Genomic DNA, 12,567 nt, shown 5'->3' on the forward strand with positions numbered 1-12,567 from the left:
GGACCTCTTGGACAAAGATGCCACAGGCAGTCTTCATGCTCACACATCACCCATCTATGGGAACAGAGTGCAGCTCAGAACACAGGGTCTCTCATCCCTTACCACCTCTACACCCATCAGATCCCATTGCCCTGTGTGACCTTTACATGGCTGCAAAGGTATAATTCATATGTGCTGATGTGAAATAGCAGTGTTGACTAATAATATAAATTTTTAAAAATAAAATAAACTATGGTAACCTCAAAATACTCAAAAAGGAAAAAAATAATCACAAACCTCCCTTTGAACGGCCCTACATGGAACCGAGGAATACCAATACATTTATTTCTGTCCCTGCTCTCATGAAGCTTACACTAGTAGTGAAAAAGGTTAACAGCAGCAGGGAGTGATAAGATGTACAACAGGAAAATAAGTCAGGGTAAGGGGATAAAGGGAGGGCCACAAAGAAGTCAGCTTTAAAGACAACAGTTGCCCAAGGGTAATGGAGAAAACAGGGCAGAGGGGACAGGGTTAGAAGCTGGAGTTCACCTCTTCATTTTGTAGCTTTGAGTTTGGAATCATATATCACTGTGAAACAAAACTAAGAAGAAAACAACAATCCCTAGAAATTAAAAATAAAACAAACTGATGGAACCTAATCATGTATCAGCTCGGTAACATAACCACCAGAGGGGAATCCTTTCAAGTAACTTTAAACTTGGAAATTTAATTGAACATCCCTAATGGCTGAGTCTTTGTTGAGGGATTTGAGCAGCTCCTCAAAAAGGAAGCTGTCTGTGACAATGACTCAGGCTGATGACCCAGTGTAGACTCACTGTCCATAAGATCCTCCACACACGAAGCTTTCAAATAACATCTTAATTGCTAATTCTAAATTATGAGCACATGACCAGCACCAAACATTCAAAGAAAGAATCTAAATGAAAACTAGACTCTAAAACAAACTGGAGGGAAAGAACTAAACATTTTACAGGGAAAAGCTTTAAAATGTATATAATTAAGTAAAGGGAATGGCAAACCACTTCAGTATTCTTGCCTTGAGAACCCCATGAACAGTATGAAAAGGCAAAATGATAGGATACTGAAAGAGAAACTCCCCAGGTCAGTAGGTGCCCAATATGCTACTGGAGATCAGTGGAGAAATAACTCCACAAAGAATGAAGGGATGGAGCCAAAGCAAAAAGAATACCCAGCTGTGGATGTGACTGGTGATAGAAGCAAGGTCCCATGCTGTAAACAGCAATATTGCATAGGAACCTGGAATGTCAGGTCCATGAATCAAGGCAAATTGGAAGTGGTCAAACAAGAGATGGCAAGAGTGAATGTCGACATTCTAGGAATCAGCGAACTGAAATGGACTGGAATGGGTGAATTTAACTCAGATGACCATTATATCTACTAAGCGGGCAGGAATCCCTCAGAAGAAATGGAGTGGCCATCATGGTCAACAAAAGAATCCGAAATGCAGTACTTGGATGCAATCTCAAAAATGACACAATGATCTCTGTTTGTTTCCAAGGCACACCATTCAATATCACAGTAATCCAAGTCTATGCCCCAACGAGTAACGCTGAAGAAGCTGAAGTTGAATGGTTCTATAAAGACCTACAAGACCTTTTAGAACTAACACCCAAAAAAGATGTCCTTTTCATTATAGGGGACTGGAATGCAAAAGTAGGAAGTCAAGAAACACCTGGAGTAACAGGCAAATTTGGCCTTGGAATACGGAATGAAGCAGGGCAAAGACTAATAGAGTTTTGCCAAGAAAATGCACTGGTCATAACAAACACCCTCTTCCAACAACACAAGAGAAGACTCTATACATGGACATCACCAGATGGTCAACACCAAAATCAGATTGATTATATTCTTTGCAGCCAAAGATGGAGAAGCTCTATACAGTCAGCAAAAACAAGACCAGGAGCTGACTATGGCTCAGACCATGAACTCCTTATTTCCAAATTCAGACTGAAATTGAAGAAAGTAGGGAAAACCACTAGACCATTCAGGTATGACCTAAATCAAATCCCTTATGATTATACAGTGGAAGTGAGAAACAGATTTAAGGGCCTAGATCTGATAGATAGAGTGCCTGATGCACTATGGAATGAGATTCGTGACACTGTACAGGAGACAGGGATCAAGACCATTCCCATGGAAAAGAAATGCAAAAAAGCAAAATGGCTGTCTGGGGAGGCCTTACAAATAGCTGCGAAAAGAAGAGAAGTGAAAAGCAAAGGAGAAAAGGAAAGATATAAACATCTGAATGCAGAGTTCCAAAGAATAGCAAGAAGAGATAAGAAAGCCTTCTTCAGCGATCAATGCAAAGAAATAGAGGAAAACAACAGAATGGGAAAGACTAGGGATCTCTTCAAGAAAATCAGAGATACCAAAGGAACATTTCATGCAAAGATGGGCTCAATAAAGGACAGAAATGGTATGGACCTAACAGAAGCAGAAGATATTAAGAAGAGATGGCAAGAATACACAGAAGAACTGTACAAAAAAGATCTTCATGACCCAGATAATCATGATGGTGTGATCACTGACCTAGAGCCAGACATCCTGGAATGTGAAGTCAAGTGGGCCTTAGAAAGCATCACTACGAACAAAGCTAGTGGAGGTGATGGAATTCCAGTTGAGCTATTCCAAATCCTGAAAGATGATGCTGTGAAAGTGCTGCACTCAATATGCCAGCAAATTTGGAAAACTCAGCAGTGGCCACAGGACTGGAAAAGGTCAGTTTTCATTCCAATCCCGAAGAAAGGCAATGCCAAAGAATGCTCAAACTACCACACAATTGCACTCATCTCACACGCTAATAAAGTAATGCTCAAAATTCTCTAAGCCAGGCTTCAGCAATATGTGAACCGTGAACTTCCTGATGTTCAAGCTGGTTTTAGAAAAGGCAGAGGAACCAGATATCAAATTGCCAACATCTGCTGGATCATGGAAAAAGCAAGAGAGTTCCAGAAAAGCATCTATTTCTGCTTTATTGACTATGCCAAAGCCTTTGACTGTGTGGATCACAATCAACTGTGGAAAATTCTGAAAGAGATGGGAATACCAGACCACCTGATCTGCCTCTTGAGAAATTTGTATGCAGGTCAGGAAGCAACAGTTAGAACTGGACATGGAACAACAGACTGGTTCCAAATAGGAAAAGGAGTTCGTCAAGGCTGTATATTGTCACCCTGTTTATTTAACTTATATGCAGAGTACATCATGAGAAACACTGGACTGGAAGAAACACAAGCTGGAATCAAGATTGAGGGAGAAATATCAATAACCAGTCATGCAGATGACACCACCCTTATGGCAGAAAGTGAAGAGGAACTCAAAAGCCTCTTGATGAAAGTGAAAGAGGAGAGTGAAAAAGTTGGCTTAAAGCTCAACATTCAGAAAACGAAGATCATGGCATCCGGTCTCATCACTTCATGGGAAATAGATGGGCAAACAGTGGAAACAGTGGCAGACTTTATTTTTCTGGGCTCCAAAATCACTGCAGATGGTGACTGCAGCCATGAAATTAAAAGACGCTTACTCCTTGGAAGGAAAGTTATGACCAACCTAGATAGCATATTCTAAAGCAGAGACATTACTTTGCCAACAAAGGTCCGTCTAGTCAAGGCTATGGTTTTTCCTGTGGTCATGTATGGATGTGAGAGTTGGACTGTGAAGAAGGCTGAGCGCCGAAGAATTGATGCTTTTGAACTGTGGTGTTGGAGAAGACTCTTGAGAGTCCTTTGGACTGCAAGGAGATCCAACCAGTCCATTCTGAAGGAGATCAGCCCTGGGATTTCTTTGGAAGGAATGATGCTAAAGATGAAACTCCAGTACTTTGGCCACCTCATGCGAAGAGATGACTCACTGGAAAAGACTCTGATGCTGGGAGGGATTGGGGGCAAGAGGAGAAGGGGACGACAGAGGATGAGATGGCTGGATGGCATCACTGACTCGATGGACGTGAGTCTCAGTGATCTCTGGGTGTTGGTGATGGACAGGGAGGCCTGGCATGCTGCGATTCATGGGGTGGCAAAGAGTCGGACACGACTGAGCGACTGATCTGATCTGATCTGAAGTGTGTTCAGAGATAAAACAGTACATCTTGAAATAAGAATAACAATACTGAGAGGGAGATAAAAAGAAGTTCTAAAAACTGAAAAGATGAGAGCATAATAAGTGAAAAACCCAATAGAAGATTAATGAAATAAAATTCATATTTTATGGAAAGGCAAGAGAAATTTAAACAAAAGTTCTCTCTGCTCATTTGGGTCTCCTCCTTTCCTTTTAGTGGGTATTTTGCACCTGCATTAACCAGACCTCCTTAGGAAATAACCTTCCCTCTTAATCTTGTAAGGGGTCATCACAACAACCCACCACTGGCTTTTTACATGCAGACCTGGATTGTGTAGCTAGCAACATGTCATTTGATGTACAGCCCCCATATAATTGTGCTTTGACCTGTAACAAGTAGAACAGTCCTTATTAACTTTTCATCGATAAGAGAACATTAAGGAAACTTTCCTAAAAGTAGAGCAATACAACAAAAAGATGCAAAATCAGACAAAGAAGCTTAAGAAAATCACAAGTATGCTCAGGTATGTGTTACATTAGTACTGTTTAAGTTGTACAAATGTTTTAAATGTTTCCTTCAGAGACTTCCAGCTCCTGATTTCACATGTAAGGAGCTTGGAAGTCACCCTTCCATCCTGACAAGTGAAAACTCTTTTTGGCTCTAGAGTAGACAGGAGGACCCTGGGTGAAGAGATGTCCCCGAGACTGCAGAAACAGGCAAACACAGAGAGGACTGCCTTCCCTGAGAAGGGACTCATCAACCGAAAAGACTGTGGAAACCAGAGCCAGGGCAGGAAGACCTGAGTGAGAACTGACAACTTGCTGGACCCTTGGGGCAGACAGCTCTGAAAGCTGAAAACTTCAGGGAGATGCAGTCATAGGAGGAGCACAGGGCTGTCAGACTGACCTCTGAGAGCCCAGGCCGACTGCCAGAGTAAATGTGGAGAAAGATACTTTCCTTCCTGGAGCGGGGGAGGGGGCTTCTGTGGAACAAGGCCAGTCCTCAAGGGACACGTACTAACCCAAGTTCACCAACTGGGGCTGAACTCAGAGCCTCAATGACCTGGAGATGGGGAACCTCCAACTCCAGGCCCCTTCAGCCACCCTGTCCCACCTCAGACAAGAGAAGAAATGTGAAATAGCTCTGAAGTTCACAGACCAAAGGCTCAGGTTCCATGAAAGTGTGTGAAAGTCACTCAGTTATGTCCAATTCTACACTCCATGAAAGGCAGAGCCTTAACCACAGGGCTGCCTCCTCCTCACATCATTAACAACCACAGCTCTAATGGCCTGTGGACAGTGCTTACCTACCCAACCTCAGCCCTCGATACATCAGATGCAGCTATCTAGACACAAGTACAAGGCACATCAAAGGCAAAAAATACACTCTGAAGTGGCAGAGCATCAGAACCAGACACAGTGGGGATGCTGGGTTTCCCAGACCCGGAATTTAAAACGATGATGATAGGCACTGTGGCCCACCAGATTCCTATGTCCATGGCATTTCTCTGGCAAGAATACTGGAGGGGGCTGCCATTTCCTTCTCCAAATGATTAATATACTAAGGGCTCTAATGAAAAAAGCAGACAGCACATAAGAACACATGGGGAATATAAGCAGAGATGGAAATCCTAAGAAAGAACCAAGAAGAAATGCTAGAGATAAAAAACACTGTAACAGGAATGAAGAACATCTCTGGGAGGCTTATTAGTAGACTGGGCATGTTTGAAGAAACGATCTCTGAGCCAGAGGATTATTTCAACAAAATCCTTGAAAACCAAAAAAATAAAGACGTGGAAGAAAAAAAAAAGAACAGAATAACCAAAGTCTGTGGGACAACTACAAAAGGTGTAACATGTGCAGAATGGTGATTCCAGAAGGAGAAGAGAGAGAGGACCAGAAGGAACTATCTGAAACAATGAGAATTTCTGCAGATTAATGTCAGTCATCAAGCCCCAGATCCAGGAAGCTCAGAGAACACTTAGCAGGGTAAATGCCCCAAACAATTACACACTGGCGTGTCATTTGCAAATTCCAGAAAATCAAAAATAAAGAAAAAATTCTGAAAGAAGCCAGAGGAGAGAAACACCTACAGAGAAATAAAGATAGAACTGCACAGACTTCTCCAAAATCTCGCAAATCGAAAGAGAGTGGAATCAAATACTTAAGGTGTTGAGAGAAATAAATTACCAACTTAGGATTTCATACCCTGCAAAATTATTCTCCAAAATGAAGGAGAAATAAAGACTCTCAAGACAAGCAAAAATTGAGGGGACTTGTTGCCAGTAGATATGCCTTGCAAGAAGTTCTTTAGAAGAAAACTAATATAGATCAGAAAACTGAACCTACACAAAGTAAGGAAGAGCATCAAAGAAGTGAAATAAGTGAAAGTAAAACGAAAACTTTTATTTTGATTATTCTTAACTGATCTAATAGGTAACAGTTTGTTCAACAGCAATGACGTACTCAGTTATGTGTGCTTCCCTCCATGCCCTATGTGTGTGTGTGTGTGTGTGTGTGTGTGTGTGTGTGTGTGTGTATATGCTTGTGTATGCTTATATATAAGTGAAATTAATGACAACAAAGATACAGGGAGGAAGGAATTAGGGTTATTTTGTTATTATAAGATACCTACAATATTCATGAATGGTATGGTATATTTCAAAATGGATTAGTTAAACATGTATACTGCAAATCTAAGACAAACCAACCACTCAAAAAAATAAAAAGAAGCATAACTGATATGCCAAGAAAGGAAAGAAAATAGAACCTTAATAAATGGTCAATTAAAACCACAAAAGGTAGAAAAAGAGTAGAAGATAAACAGGAAGGCAGATCAAGGACAATAGAAAACAGTAATGAATGTGGTAGGCACTAATCCAGGTATATCATCAATAATCACTTTTAACATCAATGGTTGCACAGGTAAAAGACAGAGGTTTCCAAGAAGACATACGGGTGGCCAACAGGTACATGAAAAGATGCTCAACGTGGCTAATTATCAGAGAAACGCAAATCAAAACCACAATGAGGTAATCACCTCACGCCAGTCTGAAATGCTCCTATCACAAAGACTACACATCATAACGGAGAAGGCAATGGCAACTCACTCCAGTACTCTTGCCTGGAAAATTCCATGGATGGAGGGGCCTGGTAGGCTGCAGTCCATGGGGTTGCTAGGAGTCAGATACGACTGAGCAACTTCACTTTCACTTTTCACTTTCATGCACTGGAGAAGGAAATGGCAACCCCTGGAGAATCCCAGGGACGGGGAGCCTGGTGGGCTGCCGTCTATGGGGTCGCACAGAGTGGGATGCGACTGAAGCGACTTAGCAGCAGCAGCAGCACTCATCATAAATGCTGAGAGGGTGTGGGAGAAAGGAACCCTCCTACACTCTACACTGTAAAGATCCTGTCACTGAACACATCTTAGAGAATCAACACAATTCCAATCAAAATCCCCAAATGGCTTTTTTGTAGCATTTTCAAGTCAAAATTAAACTACATGGGGGGAAAGGGGCTGAGAATAGCCTGGGTGATTCCACAGAATTCTTGGGTGCCCCCTCACCTTCACCTCTGACCCCATATCACACACACACACAATGAAACAAATCCTTTATATAAGCCTGATAGGACAAGTCTGGGATTGCATATCAGTGAGCAAAGGACAGAACATTCAATAAATAATCCTGGGGTAACTGATAGAACCCTTATCATCTACACAAATTAGTTCCAGGTAAAGTTAAATATGGAAAAAATAATGAAAACCTCTAGAAGGCACCAGGGTACTACTGGGGCAGCATGATAGGACACTGCTGCTAGTGGCTATAGGCTACAAGTTGCTTGTACCAACATTTCACAGAGCTGAAGCTGTACATACCTACAGCCACCTGGAGAAAAGTTTGGCACAAGGACATCTGTTACCACACATTCTGAACAGTAAAAAGATGGAAATGATCCAAGTCACAATCAGTAGGGAGATGGATAAACTACGGTTCAGTTGTACTACTAATATAAAGTTCATAAGTTAAAATGAACTAGATACATACCTAGCTATATATGTAGATACACATCAAAAATAGGAATAAAAAAGCAAACCATAGAAACAACTATTCTATGTAACATTTACTTAAAACTGTTATATCACAAAAATACTATTTTTCTTAGATACAGGCATATTAGAATTATAATATAAATTAAGAAGAAGAATATATCTCTGGCAAGATTAGAATGAGGCCAGGTGCTCTGGCTGTACCTACAGCATTGTATACCTTTAAAAAGACATCTAAAACATCCATGGAAAATGGTGACATAAATAAAATTAGCATGGTGGACAATTTGAGTATCTGCTGTATTATTTGGTTTGAAATATTTCACAATTTAAAACTTTTCATTACTTTTTCAGTAGGATAAAACTACCCCACATGATGATTTTTAAAGGCAACTACTCCCAGCTCTCGGTGCTCTGGTCAGAACCTGCCACCTGCTATTACATGCTGTGCATGATTCCCCTGCCCCAGCCAAGCAGCCCTAAAGTGTGTCTGGTCTGAGGTCGCAGCCTTCATGACAGCTAGCAAAGGGCTAATGTAAGCAGCTATTAAATATGAATTTGACAAACATCCTGAGACCTCTTGACACAGACTTCTCCAGCTTCCTACATATGCACACAGTCAACCTGATACTAGTCAATCATTAAAGTCTTCAAGTTTCCAGCTCTTCTGATCCTACTCCTCTGCAACCAAACCCTGGTTCCTTCTTTTTTATGTGTCTAACTTCTCTTCTCGTAGGTCTCCCAGTGCCCTGCACTACTCCACAGAATCCTGGCTTGGATTCAGGCAGCCTGGATTCTGCTTCCTTTATAAAACATCCTTCCTGTGTGTTTATGAAGCTCATTCCTGAACTCTGGCCAGCATCTCCTGAAGCACAGCCAGACTGTTTATAAGACCCTTTGACTCTCAGATTTTTTCCAAAAGAGGTCTTTGTATCCTCTCCTTAAATTTAATTTCTCTCATTCTGCTGGCTTTGCCACTCCTTTCTGTTTGGATACAAACAGAAATTGAGGTCATTCCCTGCAAAGTTTTCATCTACCTTCAAAATCCAAGGTTACCGTCACAGGAACGTAAGCATCTAGTTCTGGGAATTCCATCAACTAAATAAAATGTCCATTTGGAAAGGTGTCCTACACACAAGCGCGTGACATAAAGGTTTAAAAATGCTAGTCTAGTAAATTCAGAAATACAATGTGTACAAGCAGAAAAGATTCTCACATGAGTGGTCTGACGAGATGTTGTGTGGAACCAAAACAAAGTCATCCGTGTCACAAGAAGAGTTCTTGCTACTAGTACTGGCAGAATCTTTGGACACCTGGAGATAGTTGGGAGGACCCAATGGTGGGGAGGATAAGTTTTCTTCCTGAATATGCTGCATATCTGGAAGGGACTAAAATTAACAACATAAAATTAAAAGTGGCCTCAATAAAATGCAAGTCAGAACAGCCATTAGACTAAGGAATATTTTTTTCATGAAAGTGGCACAGAGTTCAATTCCACTGAAGATTTTAAAAATCTCTTTGGAAAACCTTTCCCTTAGAGAAGCACAGTTTAAGGTGTGTTTGCATAACACCGTCTAAAATGTTTCCCAAAAGTGATACTTAAAATACATCACACCTCTTATCACGTGCACAGGTCTGCCTCCCCTGAAAGGTCTGCTGTGAATCTGTATCATGTCCCATCCCCACTTCAGCTCATGGCCTAGCAAAGCAGATACTCAATACCTGCTTACCTAATGACTAAAACAAAATGTCCAGGGACTTGAATGACATTCTGCACAGTTTTCAATCTCCAATGAAGAAAAATCATAAAAGGGAAAGCAAGAGACGATGTTATACAGAAAAGTAACTAAATCAGTAAGGATAACTGTATAAGCACAGGGAATTACTGACACTTCCAGAAAGAAAGATTTAGAAAGCCTTACAGGTGTGGGTGTGTTCCTTTTGTTTTCTTTTTTGTCAGGGGAAGGAGTTGATTTGTGGAAGATAGAACCATAAGGGATTTGTGGAAGATAGGACCGTAAAGGAAGAAAAGCATATGAATATATTGAATAGATCCTTGGGCATAAGTAGCTATATACCTCTTGGCACTTGTCTAGTTCAAGGACAGTAGTCACAACCTTAATTGAATATCTTCATCATACAACAGTCTCCTAAAACAATGAACTTCATAACTTATTGTGTTAGGTCCCCATTACCCTGTTTAACCTTTGTTTCTATTTAAGAAAAATATGACAAAATGCTCTGTAAAGCCCAGTTTTAAACCGCTACTATTCCTTTGACTGTCACTGCACAGTGAAACCAGTCTCAAATCTCCTTATCACTTCTCTGGGTGTGTGTGTATGACATACACATGATATAAATTCTCCTTATCACTTTTTGAAGAGCACTTATGCTTCAAGGTTATAAACAGAGTGGAAGCTGGAGGGAGTAACATTACAGAGCACTCACCACGGGCTCGGCATTGAGCTTGGTACTGGGCCCTGTTAAGAGCTCTCCATGTATTATCTAACTCTAGCCCTATTTTGAAATCCATTTCATACACAAACAAACAAAACTCAGAAGAGAGAACAGGTGAGCTGGGCCAGGTTCTAAGCACCTAACTCCACCAATTCTTCCCTGTGCCCTTGCTCCCCAGGCAGGGACTCTCTCAATGTCTTCCTTTGCTATTTATTAAGTTACCTTCATCCACAGCCACCTTGGTGGAAGAGATGCTTCTCGGGTTCAAAGGTCATCTTCCACTAATTCTCTTCCCTCTTCAAGGACCCTGTTCAACTCCCCTCTGCTTTCCCCTCTGCACACAAACATGTTTAATTTCTTCACATCTCAAATCAATATAACTCTCTCAATTACCATCTTATCTCCCTTCTTCACTTAACAATGTTTCTTGAAATTTCAGTTTTCACTGACTCAAATTCCTCACCTTCAAAGTATCACTTGCTGCTGCTGCCGCTAAGTCACTTCAGTCATGTCCGACTCTGTACGACCCCAAAGATGGCAGCCCACCAGGCTCCTCCGTCCCCGGGATTCTCCAGGCGAGAACACTGGAGTGGGTTGCCATTTCTTTCTCCAATGCATGAAAGTGAAAAGTGAAAGTGAAGTCGCTCAGTTGTGTCCGACTCTTCACGACCCTGTGGACTGTAGCCTACAAGGCTCCTCCGTCCATGGGATTTTCCAGGCAAAAGTACTGGAGTGGGTTGCCATTTCCTTCCCCAAAAGTATCGCTTAACTCACCATAAGCCTCTTTCTGCCTTCAACCCTCCAATGAAACTGCCTATACTAAGCTTCCCAGTGATTCCACTGCCAGGTCTGTGGACCCTCCGCTACTCCTTCAGGTACTGGACTCTGCTTCCCAGACACTGGGCCCCCAGCCCTCCATTCAGGGACCCTGCTCTCCACTTCCCCTTCTACTTCTCAGTCTCTTGTGCCCCTCTAAGGAGACCGGTGGAGTATGAGTTTCCCCAGTGCCACCCTGGCCTCCAACCCTCACAGTTTATACCCACCTGGGGCCCACTGTCACCTTCCTACACCAACTACCCCTGCAGAGAGCTGACTCCCGGGCTCAGACCTGCCCCTGGGCCTGCACACCACAGTGCATCATCCTTGTGCTCCCCTGCTAAGTGGCTCCATCAACTCACACCACTCAGGGCTCACTGAGACCTTCCTCTTCCTTAGGTCCCAAATTCAAGCAATCTCTAAGCACTGAAGACTCCTCATCTTGCTCTTTCTGGCCCCTTGTCCTCCCCTTTCCTACTGCTGACTTAGTTCAAGTCCTCATTCTCAAAAACAAACAAACAAAGCAAACCCCAAAACAAACCAAAAACAGTGCAATGGTCACAGGCTGTTCTCTTTGCTCTAGGAGAGAGGCCTCTCTTCTGATCTTCCATCCAATCCCCTACCTGCTTACAGAGGAATTTATTTGCTAAAACACACAGTGGATCAGGTCACCCTCCACTGAAAGCCACTCAAATGGCTCAGCACACACAGCCTGCTCTGCTCGTAGCCCAGATTCTGCCAGGATGCAGACTGCCCCACCCCGGCTCCACTGGCTCCACCACCCCCAGCACGTCACCTTGTTCTCTGTACCCTCAGGCTGCGCCATGAGAGGAGCCTGTCCCATAGCGCTTCCTGCAATGCCAGAGGGTTCAGCTCTGTACAGGGCGGCGGCCATCAGTTATAGCTGGCTATGAACATGTGACATGTGGCCAGGGAGACTACCAAGTTGAATCTGCAAGTCACTTAATTCTAACAAAGGTATGTGGCCACAGTGGGCTACAGACTGCTGCAACAGGTCATGGTTCCACGGGGATTCCTCTGCTTACATTACCACTCTTACAAATTCAAAACTCAGCTCAATGTCTCTGCCGAGGGTCTCTGCAAGCTCTCAGTCTGATTTCATGGTCTCATCCCCAGTCCCACAGGCAACAAGAGGTGTGAGGCAT

The 12,567-nt window shown here is 42.5% G+C and overlaps 1 protein-coding gene across 9 annotated transcripts in view; it reads right to left on the reverse strand.

Moving 5' to 3' along the window:
- ULK2 (unc-51 like autophagy activating kinase 2) overlaps nucleotides 1-12,567 on the reverse strand; it is a 59,752-nt gene that overhangs the window by 21,836 nt on the left and 25,349 nt on the right. For 8 of the 9 annotated variants that reach the window (XM_055576387.1, XM_055576382.1, XM_055576381.1 and 5 more), the window contains one exon: nucleotides 9,345-9,516. The exons of the other annotated variant lie outside the window; for it this stretch is intronic. In XM_055576387.1, coding sequence (XP_055432362.1) covers nucleotides 9,345-9,516 — 172 coding nt within the window. The remainder of the gene's footprint in view (nucleotides 1-9,344; nucleotides 9,517-12,567) is intronic. 9 annotated transcript variants of the gene reach the window in all.

Source organism: Bubalus kerabau, chromosome 4, assembly GCF_029407905.1.
Source record: "Bubalus kerabau isolate K-KA32 ecotype Philippines breed swamp buffalo chromosome 4, PCC_UOA_SB_1v2, whole genome shotgun sequence".
In the NCBI taxonomy this organism is placed as follows: Eukaryota; Metazoa; Chordata; class Mammalia; order Artiodactyla; family Bovidae; genus Bubalus; species Bubalus kerabau.